This window comes from Bos taurus, chromosome 23 (genome assembly GCF_002263795.3).
Source record: "Bos taurus isolate L1 Dominette 01449 registration number 42190680 breed Hereford chromosome 23, ARS-UCD2.0, whole genome shotgun sequence".
Classification (NCBI taxonomy): domain Eukaryota; kingdom Metazoa; phylum Chordata; class Mammalia; order Artiodactyla; family Bovidae; genus Bos; species Bos taurus.
The window spans coordinates 49,415,611-49,437,976 of NC_037350.1; the positions used below are offsets into that span (position 1 = coordinate 49,415,611).

The 22,366-nt window shown below is 49.2% G+C and overlaps 2 protein-coding genes and 1 pseudogene across 13 annotated transcripts in view; 1 reads left to right on the forward strand and 2 right to left on the reverse strand.

Annotated features, from left to right (window-relative positions):
* The window catches only part of FARS2 (phenylalanyl-tRNA synthetase 2, mitochondrial), a 305,944-nt gene extending 304,097 nt beyond the window's left edge, over positions 1-1,847 (reverse strand). For 8 of the 11 annotated variants that reach the window (XM_024983449.2, XM_059880242.1, XM_024983443.2 and 5 more), the window contains exon 1: positions 1,403-1,503. The gene's annotated coding sequence lies outside the window, so the exon portion shown is untranslated. 11 annotated transcript variants of the gene reach the window in all.
* A 97-nt stretch (positions 1,848-1,944) lies between these two features.
* Positions 1,945-22,366, forward strand: part of LYRM4 (LYR motif containing 4) — a 92,112-nt gene continuing 71,690 nt past the window's right edge. The window contains 1 exon segment of one of the 2 annotated variants that reach the window (NM_001076306.1): positions 1,945-2,340. In NM_001076306.1, the coding sequence (NP_001069774.1) occupies positions 2,255-2,340 (86 nt within the window). In that variant the 5' untranslated portion in view covers positions 1,945-2,254. 2 annotated transcript variants of the gene reach the window in all.
* On the reverse strand, positions 20,447-22,230 carry LOC101902807 (syntenin-1-like; annotated as a pseudogene).

A 22,366-nucleotide genomic window follows, 5' to 3' on the forward strand; every position in this document is an offset into this window, starting at 1 on the left:
TTTATATATTTGGAAAGTTTTGACTTTCCAAAGACTTTATTTGGAAAGTTTTCTTTAACAACAGTTAAAGTCAGTCAGACATGTTAATTGTATATGGTAATGATTATGAGACAAATAACTGCATATCGTAGTAATTATTCCAACTTCATTTTCTACATCAAAGTAAAATACATTAAGATAATGCAATCCGCACTATTTTTAAACAAGCCCAAATAACCTTCATGTTTTTTCTTCTAACTTTGATAGCTTTCTCTATCTGTACCTTGCACAAACGTGGTTTTCCCAGGTGCCACGTTCCTAATTTATATCATCAGCACTCAACTGTGTTATCACAGTAAGGAAAAACAGCTCCGGATCTTCTATAATAATGCACGAGTCCCTAGCTCTGGATGATCTTCTATAATAATGTACGAGTCCCTTGGTCTTGAATCATTTGAGTAATGCCAAAGCAGTTTGAGCAAGCTCTGGGAGTTGGTGATGGACAGGGAAGCCTGGTGCACTGCAGTCCATGGGGTCGCAAAGAGTCGGACACGACTGAGCAACTGAACTGAAAGGATACACTCAAAATATCAGAACTGCTTTCAATTAACCCAAAGCGAAGCATGCCCAATGACTGATCACCCTGCAGGAGTAACAGGAGTTTGGCTACTCTGTAAAGAGCTTTATTTTGAGACTCAGAGACTTATGAAGCATAACAAAAATCAAATGGGAAGTGTAAGAGAATTTTTAATAAAAGTGTTTTCTCTTCCGTGCCGTTTGAAAAATGCAATTATAACAGGTACCATAACAAATACAGAAGTATATGTAGATATGCAAGGACCCTAGGTTATAAGTACCCTGAAGTGTCTGCCCTTAAAGTTTCTGAAAATAGGATAAACTTTGAAATTGACTCAGAGTGACTTCAAAATGAGATAAAGTAAACACAATCATAAACAGCGTGGTGGGAGAAAGAGAGATGTGAACGGAGACTTGTCTCTCTCGTGTAAGTTACCCTTCGCACCTTGTTGAAGGAGAGAACTCTGGCTGTCACCAACGTTGGCTACAGACACAGATTCCAAAACCGAGACGAGAACTTTGCAAACACTTTGAGTAGAACCAGCGGAGGCCTCCCCGCGCCGGGCTCTACGTTCCACGAACAGAGCAAACCGCATCCACCCGGATAATAAGGGGAATCAGGAAAGTTGGCGTCTTCAGAGAAAGCAGAGGACTTAGCTGGGAAGAGCTTAAGGAGGAGACTTGCTCCGCTTCTTGCCTGGGGAGCGGACACGGTCCCAACAGAGTCCTTAACCCCGTAAGCCCCCCGGCTCCAGTCCAGGCCGGCCGGTGCCCCCTGTCCATCAGACCACGTAGGTCCGCGGGCGCACGCAAAGCTGACCGCCCGCCGCGCCCCGCGCGCACTCACCCGCCGCTCCCGGGAAACGCGAGACCGCCCGGGGTGGAGGGCTCGGGGCCTCGCGGGGCTCCTCAGCGCGGCGCTCACAGACGCCTGGGCGCCGCCATCTTGCCCAGGAAGCGGGCCTCGCGCCGGAGGCCCCCGGGCGGGCGCCCTCAGCGGAGCCGGAGCGCCGAGGAGCCCCGGGGTGTGGCCCCGCGGCCCCGCACGCCCGCGGCGGCCCGTCCCCGCTCGGCCGGGTCCCGCCCCCCGACCCCGACCCAGGCGTCGGCGGAGTCGGCGCCCGCGCAGCGCGCACGGCGGCTCAGGCGGCGCCGAGGGCAGCCCGAGCGGAAGGGCGGGGATAGAGCGGGCGCTCGGTTACCTGGCGACGCGGAGCGCCTCGGCCTCCCCCGCCCGGCCGCCCGCTGACCCCCGCCTCCGCCGTAAGGAAGAGCAGTCCGCGGCCCGCCGTCCGGCCTCGGCCGCTCCGCGTCCTCCGAGGGCGGCTGCCTCGCGGGACCCCGGGGCAGCCGCCGGGAACGCCTCCCGCAGGCGCCGCCCCCTTAGCTGTCCGAAGCCCGCCTGCGCCGCGGCGCGCGGCCGGAGCCCCCTGGAGGCGAGACCCTTCATCCGGGGCGCGCGGCCGGAGCCCCCCTGAGGCGGAGACCCCCTCGTCCGGGGCGCGCGGCCAGAGCCTCCCCTCAGCCGGGGCGCCTCTGAGCCCGAGCCCCGCTGAGGCGGGGTGTGGGCCGCGCCCTGCGCGCAGCCCCGCGCCCGCGTCCCGCCCGCGCTTCCCGCGGCGGCGGCGGCGGCGGTTTCGCGGGTCGAGTTTAAACTCGGGGCCTCGCCGGAGAGGACCCCCTGCGTGTTGCGCTGAAGATGGCGGCGTCCAGCCGCGCGCAGGTGCTGGACCTGTACCGCGCGATGCTGCGGGAGAGCAAGCGCTTCGGCGCCTACAACTACCGGTGAGCGGGGGGACGCCCTCGGGGGCGGGAGAGGCTCGTCCCTTTCCCCGGAGTCGGACCCTCTGCTCGGGCACCTCCGGTAGGGGCGCTCTCTGCTTCCAGGGCGGACGCCGAGGTGCAGGGGTTCCTGCCAGCTCGGGGCACCTGTGAGAACTCCTCGTGGTATCGCAAGCCTGGCCGGTAGAAGCGCCCCGCAGTAGCCACGGCCCACAACCGAGGGCCCTCTCTAGCCGCCGTTCCCTGCACCTCCGAGGTGTCTTCATTAGCCCCTTTGCTCGCCAGGGTGCGTTCTGCTGTTGTCCTCGGCCATGGGGCGGGGTTTGTGAGCAGGACACGCAGGTAACGGTAAACCGAGAAAGATGGGCCCGGCTTCCAGGAGCTGAAATGTTGACCCAGACGGGGATCCAGCTTTCATGACCTCAGCAGCAGGGGAAGGAGAGGCTAAGCTCTTCCATCCGCATTGGAGCGCACAGCTTTTGCACGCCTGCCCCATTCTCATGTCTGCTCTTGAGTTCCATTTTCTCTTTCGACGTCTGTGTCTGCTTCAGAGCATCTGCTGTCTTTTTCTGCTTCCTTATAACCTCTGACTCACCACGGATGTATGTACTTTATGGATTTTCTCTCTGCATCTTTGTGGATTTGGTATTTTCTACTAACTACCTGGTCCTCTGAGTTTCAGCCTTATTCCCAAAGCAAGAATTTGGTAAGACCTGCTCTTCTCTTCACACCTGGTCTCACCTTCCATGACTGAGCACCCGGAAGACTGGGTTTCCTTGCAGCAGAATCTGGGATCCCTGGAGCAGGCCTGGTTGGGTAGCTGCCCCAGGCTGGGTGGATGAGCTGGCGGACGCTAGGGTAGACCCAGTGCAGCTTGCTTACCAGACAGACACTAAACCTCCCAAGCAGTGATTTCCTAATTTTTAGACACCTGTATAGAAAAGGTACTCATCCTATACTTTTGAGAATGTCTAGGTCATATGAATGAGGTCATGTCCAACTGGTCAGCTAGTTAATTAAAAAAACAAAACATTTCTGAGAGTGCATTGTTTCATTTAATGACTTTGGCTTTGGCAGCTAAGGTTCGTAAACAGTAGATATACTGTTAGAATTTTAAACAAAAAGTTAACCCATGCTTAGTACCAAGAACTTAACCAAGTCTGTTGAAGGAGCCAACAAAATATGCTTGTAAATAAGTTGAACCTTCTTCACCACAGTCAGGAAGAAGAATTTGTAATTTACTTAATAAACAAGAACTGCAGGAAATTCACTCGGCACTGTACTCTGTAGGCAGAAAGTGGAAATTACATGGTAACCGTACTTACAGAATATCGGTTCACATGATACTTGGAGTAATCCTTTTGAGCTAAACTTATATAATCCACATGTGAATACATTGTCCAGAGGAATCTGGTGATTAGTTTTCACTGTTGCCTGCAGTCGTGTACCTACACCCTGAGATTCCCACCATTATGTCCTAAGATAATAAATGGGTTGTAGAATATGTCCTTGTTTTGTATAGATCTTAAGGCTGTGTCTTGTGGATTGCAAGGAGCACGCCTCCCCTGTACTTCTCTCTCTCTGGCATCCCTTTAATCACTTCTGTCTTGAGTTCCCCTGCTTGCTTTGAGCTTCAGCTGGTGTAACTGGGGGCCGGTTTTCCTTGTTCTCGTCACTCTGCGTTCCCCACAGGTCCATACATGTCCTATTGCTACTGTCTTTGACATCAGGGCTTCCAGGCACTCCCCAGACTGCTTTGCCTGGTACCGCAGCCCCTGGGGATAGCAAGATGATAGCATGGGGCTCAGCAAGGCCCCCACCATCAGCGGATCTTTGACGGGTCTCTGTAGGACACAGTGTAGAATCACTCTCACAAACTGATGAGGGTGATGACTCAGCGCTTCCCAGAAGACAGCTCAGGACCACAGGCACGAAGCAGCCTGGTGCGCTCAGGTGACACTGCCGAGCAGAATTCTGCTGGAGAGTTAAGTGAGCTGCTGGGGTCGGAAAGGGCCACGCAAGGGCCGTGCTGAGGAACCCGGGCTTCATTCTCAGCTACCAGGCGGCCAGTAGAGAGCTTCACGCCAGAAAGTGTCCCGGCCAGACGTGCTGTTTAGCTAGACCGTGCTGGCGCCAGGGGAAGGATGACTATGAGGGCCGGACCCAAGGACCCCAAAGGAGGGTTGGTTACATCGGTGCTGAGGAGAGATCAGGGCCCTTCTGAGGGCCTGAGGAGCGGAAGATACAGGGAAAGATACACTTGATTAATAATTAGAAGGTAAAACTGTTAGATCTCGATGAGTGATTGGATTCAGGAATAGAGAAGAGAATCCAAGCAGAGTCTGAAATACCACCCAGGTTACTAAGTGAGGCACAGAGGGGTCAGTGTAAAAGCTGTACCATTAACTAATTTAAGAAATACAGAAATAGCTAGTCTTGTGGATGTGAAAGTTGCTCAGTCGTGTCCAACTCTTTGGGACCCCATGGGCTATACAGACCATGAAATTCTCCAGACCAGAGTACTGGAGCAGGTAGTCGTTCCCTTCTCCAGGGGATCTTCCTAACCCAGGGATCGAACCCAGGTCTGCCGCATTGCAGACAGACTCTTTACCATCTGAGCCTCCAGGGAAACCCAAGAATACTGGAGTGGGTAGCCTTTCCCTTCTCCAGCAGATCTTCCCCACCCAGGAGTTGAACCAGGATCTCCTGCGTTGCAGGCAGATTCTTTACCAGCTGAGCTACCAGAGACTTTTGAGTTCGTTTTGAGGACTCTAGTAAATGTCACCTGGCGGGGGGGGTCCCCAGCAGAGGCAGTTATTCTCCGGAGTCTAAAGCTCAGAGGAGCAACCAGGCCTGGCGTTGCCATCATCACGTTTGCTGTGTGACGCTGGGCAAGTCACTGCACCTCTCTGCACTTGAGTTTCTTAATCTAGAAGGTGGAGGAATGACTTACCTGTGTCACAGGAGTTGAGGTTTAAGTGAATGAATACTTATCAAGCGCTCAGAATTGTGCCTGGCGCAGAGTAGGCACCGAATAAGTCCAGTTATTTCTTATCATAAGTGGGATATTTGATATTTGGTAACATTTCCAGGTGGAGAAGGCAATGGCAACCCACTCCAGTACTCTCACCTGGAAAATCCCATGGTTGGAGGAGCCTGGTAGGCTGCAGTCCATGGGGTCACTAAGAGTCAGACATGACTGAGCGATTTCACTTTCACTTTTCACGTTCATGCATTGGAGAAGGAAATGGCAACCCACTCCAGTACTCGTGCCTGGACAATCCCATTGATGGAGGAGCCTGGTGCGCTGCAGTCCATGGGATCGCTAAGAGTCGGAGACGACTGAGCGACTTCACTTTCACTTTTCACGTTCATGCATTGGAGAAGGAAATGGCAACCCACTCCAGTGTTCTTGCCTGGAGAATCCCAGGGACGGGGGAGCCTGGTGGGCTGCCGTCTATGGGGTCGCACAGAGTCCGACATGACTGAAGCGACTTAGCAGCCACAGCAGCAGCAGCATTTCCAGGAAGAGTATTCAGAGCAGTGGTTCTCAGCCCGGGCCAGTTTTATTCAGCCACGTCTGGAGACGTTTTTGGTTGTCACAACGTGAGCGGAAGGACGCCACTGGCCTCTAGTAGTTAACCACCAGAGGTCCCGCCAAGCTCGGGACAGTGCCCCACAGAAAGAGTTCTGTGGCCCTGAATGTCAGTCGTACCAAGATTGTGGAATCTTAGTTTATGGTGAGAAAATTAGTGGGCTTAGGATGTGGTTCCAGAGAACATAAAAATTTGAGGTGTTGGCTCCCCTGCAAGGATGCAGAAAAATCAGTCTAAGAACATGGTTCTCAACTTATTGGTCTCGGGAATCTTTTACATCCTTAAATGTTTCTGAGGGCCTTGAAAACCTTGCTTATGTGGGGCATAGTTATCAATATTTATATTAGAAAGTAAAACTGAAACATTTTAAAGCATTTACTTTTGGGTACTGTTCATGGGGTTCCTGAGGCAAGAATACTAGAGTGGTTTGCCATTCCCTCTCTATTTCTAAGTAAACAGAAAAACTTCAGCGTGCTAAGTAGCTTCAGTTGTGTCCGACTGTGTGACCCAGTGGACTGTGGCCTGCCAGGTTCCTCTGTCCATGGGATAATCCAGGCAATACTGGAGTGGGTTGCCATGCCCTCCTCCGGGGGATCTTCCCTACCCAGGTTTCGAACCCAAGTCTCTTATGTCTCCTGCATTGGGCAGGCGGGTTCTTACCACTAGCGCCACCTGGGAAGCCCCTTGCACACTAACATAAATAACACCTTTATGAAGAATAGCTATTTTTCTCCCCCCACCAAAAAAAAAAAACCAGTGACGAGAGTTTTGCTATTTGACACGTTTTGCAAGTCTCTTTAGCGTTTGGCTTAGTGGAAGACGTCTGCGTTCTGTATTAGTTCCCACCTAGAGCTGTCACTGTGTCACACATAGCCGAGCCTCTGGGAAATTCCTCTGTCCACTCAACAGAGAGTCAGGCTGGAAAAGGCAAATGCCTGTTTGAAACGATAAAAGTTCCTTTTCCTGATGGATCTCCTGAAAGGTCTCCAAGGCCCCAGCGGTCCCTGGGCTGCTCTTGGATGACCACTGAAGTGTCTGAGAAGCAGGAAGCAGGCAGACAGCAGTGTCGCCGGAGTCAGGGACTGGGGGCAGCAGGCCACTTGCTGTAGCAAGGTCCAGTAGATGAAGAGAGAAGTGTCCCCAACGTAGGGACCTCCGGGGACCTTTCCCAGGGCAGCATATGAAGCGGTTAGGACACAGCCCAGGGAGGGGTGCTGAGAAGTGAACCATCTCCATGAGTGTAGACCACCACCCCCTCCCCCAGGAAGCCTGGCTGACATATGCGAGTGTGGGAACTGCTAGAGAAAGGCCACACACAAGTGACAAACGCCGCCTCTGCCGGCGGACGTGGCGGCCTGGTCACTGAGGAGGAAGAACACTCCCTTTGCCATCAGAGGAGTGGATTTCTGTTGGAATATAAGAGGACGGGAAGTTGAGGCGATTGGTGCCGTGCGGCAGCCTGTTTCTGGATAACGGGGAAGGTGCTCAGGTGGTGTGTTCTCATTAATGACGTGCACCATGCTACTTGTCTCTGCCATTTATCCCTTGAATCTAGAAATTCCATCTTAGCTCTGCACTCCTAGTGCTTAGCACAATACCTCCCTACTCAGTGCTTATAAAAATACTTGTTGAAAAGCAGGGGGGAATTGTATTCAGAGGTAATTTTCATCAGCCATTTAGCCCTACTGATTAAAAATGTATATTGCTGTAAATGTGAGAGAAGGCAAGAGTAATGCTCAAATGCTTACCCAGCTGAGTGTCAGAACTCCTTGCTTCTCACTAAGTGGTTGAGTCTCTATTATACTTGTTGCACGCTAAGTGTTGTGTTGGGAGCTGCAAATCAGAATGAGCCTTACATTAAGGGTAGAGTGGTGAGTGGTGTCAGAAGTGTGAGCCACCTTGAAAGCAGATCTCATCAGGAGTGCTTTTCCTGAGAAATCTGTATGCAAGTCAAGAAGCAACAGTTAGTACCGGACAGAGAACAGCCTGGTTCCAAATAGGAAAAGGAGTACGTCCAGGCTGTATATTGTCATTCTGCTTATTTAACTTATATGCAGAGTCCATCATGAGAAATGCCAGGCTGGATGAAGCACAAGCTGGAATCAAGATTGTCAGGAGAAATATCAATAACCTCAGATATGCAGATGACACCACCCTTACAGCAGAAAGTGAAGAAAAACTAAAGAGCCTCTTGATGAAAGTGAAAGAGGAGAGTGAAAAAATTGGCTTAAAGCCCAACATTTAGAAAACGAAGATCATGGCATCTGGTCCCATCATGTCATGGCAAATAGATGGGGAAACAAGGGAAACAGTGACAGACTTTTATTTCCTTGGGCTCCAAAATCACTGCAGATGGTGACTGCAGCCATGAAATTAAAAGATGCTTGCTCCTTGGAAGAAAGCTATGACCATCCTAGAAAGCATATTAAAAAGCAGAGACATTACTTTGCCAACAAAGGTCCTTCTAGTCAAGGCTATGGTTTTTCCAGTGGTCATGTATGGATGTGAGAGTTGGAGTATAAAGAAAGCTGAGTCCTAAAGAATTGATGCTTTTGAGCTGTGGTGTTGAAGAAGAGTCTTGAGAGTCCCTTGGACTGCAAGGAGATCCAACCAGTCCATTCTAAAGGAGATCAGTCCTGAATATTCATTGGAAGGACTGATGCTGAAGCTGAAGCTCCAGTACTTTGGCCACCTGATGCAAAGAACTGACTCACTGGAAAAGACCTTGTTGCTGGGAATGATTGAGGGCAGGAGAAGGGGACGACAGAGGATGAGATGGCTGGATCACATCACTGACTCGATGGACATGAGTTTGAGTAAGCTCCTGGTGTTGATGGACAGGGAGGCCCGGCGTGCTGCAGTCCATGGGGTCGCAGAGAGTCAGACGCGACTGGACTGAGCAGGAAATCTGCACAAGGTGCGTAAGTCAGTTGGGTCACCCTTCTCACACGGAAAAAGTTCAGAGCATGAGACTGCTCAAGCTGGTTCAGCAGCTCCGTGATGTCAAGGTATTTCGAGTCTCAGGTTTCCTCTCATGCTTATGCCTAATGGTTGCAAACAGCTCTTAAAGGTCCAAATCTATCCTTATTCAAGGTGAGACAGAGGAGCAGTGCCAGCGGGGCATGGATGGGCTTTCCCTTCCATGAGGAAAGGGTCAACTTTCCCGGAAGCTTTCCAGCAGACTTCTGGTTCGGTCTTATTGACCAGGACTCAGTTACATTCCCACACTAGCTGAGCAGGGGCTGGGGAACTAGGTTGCAGCTCATCTAGCCTCTGCAGCAGAAGGTAACAGAGAAAAGCACCGGAGTGACTGCTGGCTCACCCGCGGCCGGCCTCTGTGTGGATGGGCGTGTGGATGGGAGCGGCCAGCTCTCCAGGTGCGCACGGCAAGGCGCGGGAGGCGACGTGCCCAGGGCACTGGGAGCCAGCCGCAGGTGGTGCTGGACGCCCCGGCCGGGGCTCCGTCCCAGATGGGCTCATGCTCAAGAGCTGAGAGAACTAGCCGGCGGGCAGTAGAAGGGGTCTGAGGGAAAGGAGAGGCCTGGAAGGGTGGGCAGCGGGTGAGGTCACGGCTGCTCAGCACAGAATGCGGACTGGGAAGTTCCAGGTCTCTGCTTTCCACACCTCCACACTGTTCCGTTCCAACTCCCTACAATCTGGGTGTCCTCTGACGCGGCCTCCAGAAGTCTTAGAAACCTGAGCCCGCAGACGCTTATTTTCACAGTTTCTTCTTACAACTGCAGCAGCTAAACAGGCTCTCTGGTTTCCTGACAGCTAAATTACTAACTGGTGGTACATGTCACTCTGAATTACTACTGCACAACCGATTGCAGCATTGTGGAAGTCTTTGCAGTCTGGTGAAGGGACTAGATAATGACCCCATTTAGGAGTCTGGTTTCTTTTTGAAGTGGGAGCTGAGCACCTGGAACCGTGACCTTGTCGAGAAGTCAGGACCCCGGCAGAGGGTTCCGCTCCCGTGTTTCTGCGTTCATTGTTGCGGCTCGTTTTTGCGCTGGCGGCCTCTTCTGCTGCATGTGTCCCTGATCACTGGCTGATGGAGAAGGCTGGGGTGAACAGCACCAGGCCAGCATGGGGTGGCAACCCCAAGCACCTTTCCGAGCACCTTCTGCAATGGGCCAGCCAGGCTAGAGAACGCAGGGCCAAGTGTCCCTTCACCCCAGAACAGAGCGGGTACTCCCTGAGAACCCAGAGCATGGACATGAGTGCCCCGGGGCCTGGGGGAGACGGAAGACCAACTCCGGGCGGCCCTGCTGTTACAGGATATTCTGCTGATGGGCGTGTGACGGGGACACGGGGGGCAGCTCAGGAAACTCTCGGAGGAAACGTGCAAGTTGAAGTACGCCCTGGCGCTGCGGATTTGTGGTATTAGAGCGCCGCACAGATCCTGCGCAGACGACACCGTGGACGTCGTTTCAGCCTCTTGGCCTCACTGCCAGTCCAGTTTTAACTGTATACGTCTCTTCTCCTTTAGAAACTTAAAACCTTTCAATACATTCTTCATTTCAGTAACTGTAACTCCAGCCTCCCCACCAGGAAAATCTTTGTTCTGTCCTCAGACTTAAACATGCCTTTAACCAGGAGTTGCTGATACGTGAGAAAATCCGGCCTCTTGTTCTTTTTCACCTTTTATCCCTTAACTCAGTTTAGAGCCGCACAGACCAGATGTCACTTGGGACGGCTCTCAGGCTGGGAAGCAGTGAAATGTAGTATTTTGCTTCCTGGCATTCTCAAGGACAAGATTATTAGGAGTTTCCCCCCAGGTACAAAGTTTTCCCTCTTTTTAAGTCATGAAATGCCTGTTTATATTGTGAGGATTCGGAGATATGGTGGAACTCTGTTCTACTGTATACGATTTTTGATATATAAAAAATAATCATATAAAAAATTAGTTTTGCCTACAATAAAATGTGGAACAAGCCATATGTCTCTATGAAAACAGCTTTAACTGTGTTTATTACAGGCTATGCAAGAACACAGAGAAGGTGGGGAGAAATACAAGAGAAAAAAAGACTACTATTAAATTTTCTAATTTCTTCCCAAATTAAGCCTTCACTGTGTTCTGAGTTAATACCAATGGGCCCTTTGATGGAACTGTCGGCTGATCCCTCCCTCCCACAGGCCCCATAGAACTCCAGCCAGTTTACTTATACCCAAGAAAAGCGATTTTGTGGACTTCTGAAAGATGGATTGTTCACTATCATTAATTACACTTGGAATCCTCCCCGTCCAATTCTTTTTCTCTTATGGCTAAGCTCTGCCACATTAAGTGATGATGGTTTTGAAAAGTAAGAAAAAATTGTCTAGTTAACTTAGGGAAGAATACATTTAAGATATTCAGCAGCCTAAATTTGGAGGGAAGTGTTAAAAAGAATCATTAGATCAATGTTGTTGCTGATTTATAAATTTCCAAGTTGTACCTCCTCTATTTATACTTAACCAAAGGGGCTTCCCTGGTGGCTCAGCTGGTAAAGAATCCGCCTGCAATGAGGGAGACCTAGGTTAGATCCCTGGTTTGGGAAGATCCCCTCGGGGAGGGCATGGCAGTCCACTCCAGTATTCTTACCTGCAGAATCTCCATGAACAGAGGAGCCTGGCGGGCTACAGTCCATGGTATCGCAAAGAGTTAGACATGACCAAGCAAATAAGCACAGTGGCCCCTAAAACCATTTTTAAAACTGTTAAGAATACATAAAATGTAGTAGCATGAAATAATTGTTATTATTTTAAAATAACAATGGAGAGAATCAGGGCCAGGGGAAAATAAAGATAGAGAATATAACAAAGTGAGATATAAAGCTAGACCACAAAATGCAATTATAAGTCAATCAGATCAGTCACTCAGTCATGTCCAACTCTGCGACCCCATGAATTGCAGCACGCCAGGCCTCGCTGTCCATCACCAACTCCCGGAGTTCACCCAGACTCACGTCCATCGAGTCAGTTACGCCATCCAGCCATCTCATCCTCTGTCGTCCCCTTCTCCTCTTGCCCCCGATCCCTCCCAGCATCAGAGTCTTTTCCAATGAGTCAACTCTTCACATGAGGTGGCCAAAGTACTGGAGTTTCAGCTTTAGCATCATTCCTTCCAAAGAAATCCCAGGGCTGATCTTCAGAATGGACTGGTTGGATCTCCTTGCAGTCCAAGGGACTCTTAAGAGTCTTCTCCAACGCCACAGTTCAAAAGCATCAATTCTTCGACACTCAGCCTTCTTCATAGTCCAACTGTCACATCCATACATGACCACAGGAAAAACCATAGCCTTGACTAGACGGACCTTTGTTGGCAAAGTAATGTCTCTGCTTTTGAATATGCTATCTAGGTTGGTCATAACTTTCCTCCCAAGAAGTAAGCGTCTTTTAATTTCATGGCTGCGATCACCATCTGCAGTGATTTTGGAGCCCAGAAAAATAAAGTTTGCCACTGTTTCCACTGTTTCCCCATCTATTTCCCATGAAGTGATGGGACCAGATGCCATGATCTTCGTTTTCTGAATGATCTTCGTTTTATAAGTCAATAGGACTTCCTTAAAGTCTCTTAAAATTAATGTTTTGCAGTAGGGTAATGCATTTTTTTTAACACAAATTGTACTTACAAGACGTTCTGTTAGGAAATTGCTGTAATGGACGTTATAGGAAATTGCGTTTCGCAGCCTCACATCAGTAGCTGTGTGTCCACTTACTGTGGATGCAAGATACTTCTTGTCCTAGTACTTCTGTGGCCCCCTTCCTGACTGCCTGAACCCCTCTTCATCAGCTGGCAGATGTTTGTATCTGCCTTAGCGTTTATTTTCTCAGCTAACTGGTACCTAGCCAATTTAGGAAAATTCTAACCTTTAGAAACCAAATGAAGTGGTAAACTTAGATAAATTGCATGAACCAACCTGTGAATCTGTAGATTCAGCAGGAGTCAGCTAAATTAATGAGTGTCCTCCTGGCTTTTGTCTGGGTTAATAATAGGAGTACCCTGAATAGGGTTCCTGCAGCTGATCTCTGCCACCCTTATTTTAAGAAGCAGATTTAAAATTGCCAAAGTTGAGACATAATAATATCATCACTGTGACATTTCGATTATCTGTTTGACTTCATAGCAACCGATTATCACAGTTCTATTTGAAAGGATAATTTTTTGTTGTTTTTAAACTCGGGGAGTTTGGAATTAAAAGCAGACAGCTCACGGAAATGATCTTTCCGGACAAATAAGGGATAAATGAAGGTCATGTGACTTGACGCTAGCGTTTCCCCCTTGCTTCTTTCCCAAATATGGTTACTCCTGAACTGAGTTTTGCTCTACGTGTTGTTTTCAGCGTTCTGAATGAGGGCCACGAGCAAGGTGGTGTTCATGTAGGAAGGCTCCTGGGCTTTGAATCAAGAAACCCTGGTCCAGGTTCGAGGTCAACTAGCTCCCAGCTCTGACCTTCAGTGCATTTGCTCCCTGGCACATCTTTTCAGAGGCACAGGCTGCAGAACCTTCTGGCTGAATGTTGGGCTCCAGAATCCCTTCTGCAGATAGATACAAGTTAACCAGTGACTACACGTGTGCGTGCTAAGTCGCTTCAGTCATGTCCGACTCTGTGGGACCCCAGGGACTGCAGCCCACCAGGCTCCTCTGTCCATGGCACTCTCCAGACAAGAATACTGGAGTGGGTTGCCATGCCACTCCAGTATTACTGCTGCTGCTGCTGCTAAGTCGCTTCAGTCATGTCCGACTCTGTGTGACCCCATAGACGGCAGCCCACCAGGCTCCCCTGTCCCTGGGATTCTCCAGACAAGAACACTGGACCTGTTAAACTGGTAGACCAGCTGCCAAATCTTTTCAGTTTGTAGTAGCTAGCAGTCATTTAATGAACTCGGTTAAACTGTTGAGCTGCACTCCGCACCAGGTGCTTCCTCGCCATCCAGAGACCTCTGTCACTGTAGCGTGTGGTCTCTGATGAGGTCGGCTTGAGTCTTCAGCAGACGTTGGCTGGGGACCCACCATGTGCCAGCCCCTGGGCTCCTGCGGAAGTGCAGAGACAAACAGCGTGAGCTTTTCCCAGGAGGGGCTTGTGGTTCACTGCACAGAGTAATGCACTCACTGAAAGAAAAAGAAAGTGTAGTCGCTCAGTCGTGTCTGACTCTGTGTGACCCCGTGGACTGCAGCCCACCAGGCTCCTCTGTCCATGGAATTCTCTCACTGAGGGTTCTGTGAAGACGCAGAGGCGGTGCCAAGATAGCGAATGGACAGCGGATTGTGGGGGCAGATAGGGGAGCAACACAGCCTGCCCCAGAAGGGCCAGAGCTTAGGAAAGGAACGGTGGCTGCCCTGGGCTGTCAGGGTTGTGCAGGGCTTCGCTGGAGGAGGGAGGCTGAAGCAGTGGGGATGGACCCACAGGCCAGTGTAGCTGGTGCTGAGTGTGTGGACATACCAGCAGTGTGGCGTCCCCGCTGGGGGCGGTGGGAGCAGGGGAGGGGGAGGGGCGCAGAGCCTCGGGGGCCCCGCCAAGATGCTGGATGCCATCCTCGGCAGTGGACAGCCACACAGGCGTCTGAACAGACCATAGACTACACCTTCCAGCTGGACCACCTGAAGCGGAAGGAGGCTAAAGACGTGGAGGCCAGTTGGAGGTGGGTTACGCGGTGAATGATGGTGAGGGCTGGCTGCAGCCTTGGTGAGAGCAGAGGAGGGGAGGACGGTCTTGAGATACACTGAGGATTAGCCAGACTCAGTGGCTGGTTGAACACGCTGGGTTAGGGAGAACGACTTGACCTTCGGTGAGGAGAATGTAAGTGGAAGAAGTTGTTGGAAATGCGACATCACATCTCAGGGACGGACGGGAGCGTCTTTGGTGCAGGGCCGTCGCCTCAGAAGCTCGTCTGCACGGTTCAGGCTCAGTTTTAAAGCGTCTCTTTGGTCGTAGGTGTTAATCTACGTTCATCTCACTTTTCTTCCAGTTATGTACCTTTACATACTAATGTTGCTAATTTGCCTGTTAATCAGTCCTTGGTGTTCAATTAGTTGACTCTATCTTTTTTCGAGTCATTATTTGTTTTCTTCACTACTTGGCTGTTATCCTCACTGGATGTCATTAATGTATCTGTTAGCCTTATATTTATTCTTTTGTTCCTGGGGTAATTTTTTAAGTAGATTTAATATCCCCTCCATTTGGTCTTATTTATTCAAAGTTACTTATGTGATCAATTCATTATAATGATAAGTATCACTCTGTAGCACAGTTGTTCATTTAGTGCTCTCATGTATTTCTTTTTGTCTGCCCATGTCTTAAGGATAAATACGAATATTTTTCCCATATAATTATCCCTCCCCTGCATCTAATCCCTAGAAGTGGTGATATGTTGACCAAAAATCACTTACATGGATGCAAGCAGCTCTTAAAATCCTTTTTCCTCTTTATTAAAAAACAAAATGCTAAATTAAATGAGAAAAGAGTTCCTTACAGCCAAACTGGAGCCAGAAAAAGCCACTGACCCTCTGTCCTGGTCTAACTGTGTCTCGTGCATTGATTCGACACGTCTTCCTGGAGGCCCCACTGTCCTGTGCGTGAGTTCAGAGCTCTGTGTCCCTCCCTCCCAGACTGAGCAAGCTTGGCCTTCAGTACAGGTGGTCTCTAAGCTGGGGAGATACTGAAGTGGCGATCATGCTTTTAGCGGCAACTTGACACTTTAGCACCAGACTTGAACGCCCGAAGGAAGGAAAGCCCCAGTGGGCATATAACTCAGTGAGAGCAGACCTGATCAGAGGGCCTCCTGGCAGGGGCGTCATGCAAGCGCTTTGCCCACGGCGGGCCCCAGAATTCTTCCAGTCAGCCAAGACCAGGCTCCACATCTGGGGTCAGCATCTCAGAGCCAGAACTGCCCACAGTCCTGAGCAGTGAGGCTCAGACCACTTTAGGGAAGGAAGACCTTACTTCTTGTGCTCTGTGTCTGGAGCCAGCAAATTAATCTGTCAAAAAAAGACTAACAGGAGGGAACATGTACACATTTTATTTCATGTTAATATTTTTATATAACACGAAGGGCGCCTCACAGAAAAGTGACAACCCCAAAAAAGCCCTCAAGGTTTATATACCGTTTTTACAAAGGGCCGTAAGTTGTGGAACGGTGACGAGACATGATTTGGGCACCAAAGGACAGGATGTTACTGGGAATTGGCTAGGAAATGCATCGGGGAAACTGACAGGAGACAAGGATTACTTGGGTGTGGTTTCTGCAGACCCATCTCAGCCTCAGCTCCCCATGTCTGCTGATAAGAATATTCTTTCCTTCCTAGTACCAGGAGGACACCTTTCTCGTGGGGAGCTTATGCCCTGCTTCTGGCAGAAAGGACAGGACAGAGTGCTTCCCGCATCTATCATTTCTCCCTTGCCTTCAGCTCAAGATAACCCAGTGCCAGGGTGGTGTATCTGTGGGTGGAACGTCCTGCTCCCCATCATCACAACTTGACTTTGGACTTGGCTGTGGAGTCTGTATGGTCGGGACCTTCTGGAAGAAGGGGCGGGGAATGTACTGACAGTCTCCGCTGTAGCTGATGGAACTCGTGCCTCTGAGGTCAGCTGAGGCGCCTCTGAGGCTGCGCTGCTGGAGGGCTGGAGGAGGTACAAGCGCAGCAGGTGTCCTGGGTCCGTGAGCGGCTGTGAGGGGACGGTCTGTAAAGAGCCTGTGAGGAATGAGCAGGACTTGCCCGTGGAAACTGTCAGCGCAGCATCCGGGACCCCTCTGACCCCTGACGGGGCTGCCCGGGGAGAAGTTTCGTCTTGGTCAGCATTTCCCAAAATGTCACGGGTGTTAGTGGAGCAGGGAAACTCTGAAGGAGCCCAGGTGCCTCCCTCTGCTTCCTAGTCTCCACGTCTCTTTGCTTTAACCTGCAGACGCTCCGTGCAGCTTTCCCAGCCACGCAGTGCATGCCGGGAGGCGGGCGTCCACGTGTCACATCCGATTCCCACTCACCCGAGGCTCTCCAAAGCACACAGGCAGCGGGAGGGCTCCCCAGATCTGCCGAGTCACCCTCTCTGCCTGCATCGTCGATCATACACAAGACCACCTTACCTCTAGGAAGCCTGCATTTTGCAGAAGAATGCAATGGGCAGAGCTTCCCCGCTGTGCCTCCGTGTATCCACCATGGGCTTCTCCCTCTGTGTTCATCCACTGACAATTCTTCCTTTAAGTTTTTTGGTAAATGCAGTTTTTTACACTTGTGTGGCTTTTGATGCAAAGTGGATATTTTGACTATTTCAGTAGGTAAAGAAGCTGGGAGTGAGTCTGCCCCACATTAAAATGACTGTTGCATACCCACTGAGAGTGTGCCCTTTATTGATTCTGGACGGGGCTCTTGGATCGAGGAATTACAGACAGTGATGAGGCCCAAACCACCTCGCTCTGAGCACTTAAGTGTATTGAAAAGTTGGCCTTGGATTTAAGCCAAGTAGTAAAAGCTTCATGCACCTCACAATGAAAGCGTGTTGCGGATTTCTGTTCCTGAGGTTACTGCTGCTGAAATGTAAGTGGCAGGGAGTAAGCCCTTCTGACTTTACCAGTTAGACCCGGTGTCTGCACAGCTGTGGTCCACATCCAGAGAGCGGGGAGCTGCACCTTGGACCTACGCAGTTAGCAGAAGCATGTCAGATGCTGAGGGAGATGCTCTCTGGAGACGCTCTCCGGCACTGCTGTGCACCTCTGTCGCTTCCGTGTCTTCTAAACAAGGATGCTCTTACATGACTGAGGATCTGCTTACTTGGCCAGGAAGAGGCAGCACCTTTGAGAATGGCCCAGGAGCTCTAAGCAGTGACTGTGCCATGGTTGGTCACAGGGACAGCCTGTGGCCAGGATCCTTCAGCCACACCGTGGCCCAAAGGGAGAGGAGTGTGCCCACAGGTGAAGACTCCCAGGCCAGCTGGGGCAGCGTGAGGAGAGGGGTTTATGCTCATCACCGGGGCTGGCTTTCCAGCTGCACTTTGGGTCTGACCAGTTACGTATACAGGTACAGGCCAGGTGTCATTCCACTGTTAGTCAGTATTAATATAAATAGTGAAATGAATAGTAATAACTTGTAAATGCAGATGTTTGTTCAGTTTTCTTCTTCGAGTTTTGTAAATAAAATTAAATCTTAACACAGAAATACCCAAACACCTACTAGATGATTCACAGAGACATCATGGAAATAAATTATGTAATGCATGAAAATATTTTGACCTACTTGAAAGAAAGATACAGTGGGAGGTCTCCTGCCATGCAAACAGATTCTTTACCATCTGAGCCACCAGGGAAGCCGGTTACAGGTTATTTGTACTATAAACGGCCAAGCCAGCAAACATCTCAAGGCAGAACAGCACTCAGGTCGGGATAACCATCCCCCTGTGACAGTGCAGGCTCTTCCACGCCCACACGGCCGGTGACATCCCGGGAGACACAGGGGTTAACTGCATCTTTAAATTCATAGAATGTTAGACCAGACAGAATGTTAGAGATGCGTCTCCTCTGTGACAGCAAAATTAAAGCTCGCCGAAGGGTGAAAGTGCTTCTGGATTTTGTGAGTAAAGCCAGAGGGGGTGTGATTTTTGCGCCTCTTTGCATAAACTCACATATGGAGGTCAGGGTCCTTCAATGCCTAGTAGGTAAAGTAAAGGTCGCTCGTGGCCTTCCTGTGCTGGACTCACTCCTTATTCAGGACTGGAGGGAACCCAGGCCCACCTGGTCCCTCAAGGTGCTTTCAAACCCAGGATGCTCCTGGGATGCTCACCACGATGTTGACCTTCCTTCCCAGCCAAGAATTCTGAGTCCCAAGACCGTCCATATTTACCTCCTGGTTTCTGGTTTTACAGATGATTACTATATCTCTGGAATATTTTTAGGTAGTTTTAATTTTTTTCCTTCTGAATAACCCAGCCGGTATTCTGCTACTTGGCACATCCTAGGAAGGGGGAGCGAGTACCACTCTGCACTTCTCTGCTCTGTAAATTATCCTTAATGATGTGTTGAGCACAAGCTCGGTGACTTATCTGTGTCCCCTGTCCTCTTTTCTTCCTGGCTCACTTATCCTTGCTGGTGAGTAATGGCAGGAGGATAACATAAACAGAAGTCACTTTATTTGGCTTCATTTTAACGCACGGTTAGAATATTTTAATGAAGACACTTGAGTTTAGACCACGAGGAATTGTTCTATTTCTTTTGTTTACTAGAGGAATTTCTATTGTTCATGCTTTATTTTCTCCCATAAAGTGGAAAATCTAGAAGTAATTGAATATTCTACCATAGATAGTTATTTTTCTTTAAATTTAAATCATTTAAAGGCCCTGTCTTACGTTGGCACGGTTCACAGTATAATTTTAAAGTAAAATTTTACAAGTTGTTTTCTGTAGTTTTCTAACTTTTAGCTCTTACTACACAATGAAAGCTTGAGTTTGCCTTTTTGGTACAAGGTCAGGCTCATGTCTGATAGATGAGGGGGTCATAGGGGGAGAAGGCAGAAAATTCCGTCTCTGCTCGTGGCACATTGATGTCGTGGTGGTGTTTTTAAAGGAAGTGTGGTCAGTTCCATGAAGACAGTTAGTGCTTGAGTGGAGCCTTGGTTGCCTCCACAGGAGTGTTTGCAGGACTCCACGGATGAAGGACAGTTGGTCCCTCGCCCCTCTTGGTCCAGGATCAGGTGAGACGGGCACTATGGGTCCCAGCTCTCCGAGTCCAGCTTGCAGGGCACTGCGCTTCCCGCACGGCCGTGTCTAAACCCAGAAGCAGGGAGGTGCACCTCTCTGCCACAGCGCCAGACAGCACTGTAGAGGCGGCCTTTACTCTGATAGATTGGTTTAGGTTCTGAAAAATCTTGTTTGCAACAAAATGTCAGTGGCAATGAGGATAGATCCAAGGGGTAACTGGAAGTTTAATTTTGATGAATTGTCGGTTAAAGATCCTAAATGTTTTTAAGCATCAGAAAGCAAGCCTGGACAGAAATGCTCCTAAACTGTTCCTCGAGGGCCTGAGGGGACATCTGCTGCAGGACGAGGGTGCCTTTCTTTCTTTCCATTGTTTATTGAGGGCTTTTTGTTTGTTCTGTGTTTGTGTTTTTCTGGGTGCTTCTTGGCATGCCCCTGCGCGGCCTGTGGGATCTTAGTTCCCCTGTATTGAAAGCGTGGAGTCTTAACCACTGGACCACCAGGGACGTTTCTTTTTTTTTTTTTTTTTAAGAGAATGTTACTTTTTAAAAAAATCTCCATAGAACTGTGCCTAAAATCTGCAGTTATGTAAAAATGGTTTTGTTTTTTTTTTTTCAGACTAGAACTTAACTTTATTTATACATTTTTAATTAAAATAGAATAGGCATAAGCCAAAGAGAGGGGAAAAAAAATGAGGATAATGTGTCATTCTTTGAGCAGGGAGGAGGCAGGAAATGGAACACATGACCAGGGCAGTGTCCTGAGACCGTCCCGGGGCAGCTAGGTTACGTGCTGTGTAAATGCCACAATCAGGTCTTGGCCCACTTAATCTACACATGAAAAGAAGAGTCAAGGTTCATTCTATTTAGTACAAGAATTTTTACATTAAATATATAGTGCTTCATTTCTCAAAAAGTGATATCAGTTACTTTTAGAAGAAAGAAGTTCCATTACACAAGGAAGGACTAGAAAATCTCAAATGCACGTCGGCAGCTGTGCTAGCTCGGGAGGTACTGTCAGGCTGCGCGGGGCCAGTGCACATCTCAGGTGAACGCAGAACTGTGTCTGGGTTTAGAAAGGCAGCAATCATTACATTTTGGCTTTTATTCTAGATGCTTAACTTAGTTAAGGCGACAGTTCAAGCGTATTGAGTGAAGGTAGATAAAATGTAATGACAATCGATAAGTCTCTTGCAGCTACACACACTGTCTAATAATGCTTACATGGAATGAAACCAGTGTTACCTAGCTGGTGTTACACACACACAGAACTGAAGAAAAGTAATTCTAAATGCATTATGGTGACAGTAAAAATGCAAATACAGCACAGAACTAAGCACTGCTCGATATCAAGGTGATGGTTCTAACAGAGCTGAGCCTGTAGCAGTCATCCTACTCACAAGGCTGTGAAAGCATCAGGCTTCCAGTAAAGAAGCTAGTCTGTAAAAGTCTTTTCAACTGTAAAACCAGGGTAAGGATACAACTATCTTGATGTCTGAACAAGATACACTGGATCAAACAGTAAGATTCCCAGCCCTACTGTAAGACAGGAAGTCCTCATGCAGCATATGCTCGCTGGCTCCTAGAAAGCTTCATGTGCATAATAGAAAGGTCAGTTGCCCAAGACGTAAACGGGAGAACTTCCGGGAAGTTTCCACTGTGCCGTGACTTCTAAACCTCAGGAATGGTGTGATCCATCAAGCTTTTCATAATGCTTGGCGCCATCCGTTTAATAATGTGTTCAAAGATTAAAAGCAGGCATGATTGTAATAGTAACTATATTTCCAGCTGTGGACAATATGTCTGCGATTTGAGAGTCCTTCAGTCCAATGACGTTCTGTCCGTTGACCTCACTGATGTTATGTTCCGTGAGAAGACCGTTTCTAGCTGCAGAACTGTCTTTCACAATGGATATGATTTTTCCATTTTTAAAAACAAAGCCAACGTGTCCAGTACTGTCCTTATGCATGGTAATTGTCCGTTCAAAGGGCCTGTCCCGAATGGTCATGGTGATCTTCTCTCCGAAAGCCTGTTTGAGCACCTTGTGCGCCCGGTCCGAGCTCCAGCCAGCACAGTTCTTGCCGTTTATCTGCAGCACCTGGTCCCCAAACCGCAGGCCCACCAGGGAGGACGGAGAATTGGCCTGGACAAGCTGAACAAATATACCGTTGTCTATGGATTTCAGCCTGAGCCCAATCTTCCCATCTTGATCCTTACACAAGATGACTTCCCGGATCCCTTGCTTGATCTTTGCTCTGTGGATCCCAATGTCGCCATCAGTGATAGGGGCCACCATGTGGCCACCATGCTGGAAGGCCGCGCCACCACCCCCTGACTTGGTGCTCCAGGGACCAAGGCCATATTTACATGTATTTCTTCTTCATTTAAACTCAGGCCCATGTACTGAGAGAGCTCCGGATATAGCTTAGGATAGAGATTTCCATCTTGAGAGATGGGAGCAGAGGCTTCAGATAAAATCGCTGGGTTGGCAGGGTTTGCAGAAAAGGCAGTCTGAGCCTGAATCACATTGTCTACCTTCAGGTCTTCAAGAGATGGGTACAGAGACATTTTTGCAGGATTTTTCGAGGCCTCTGAGACCCGCTCTCCGCCGCCGGTCACTGGCTCGGACTTCTCTAAAAATGGTTTTTAGGTCATAACATTTTGAGGACACTTTTTCTTGGATGTACATAGTTTTCATATTTAATATTTAATGCTTATTATAAGCCATAAATGTACCGTAATTTCTTTGATTGTTTATTATTGGATATTT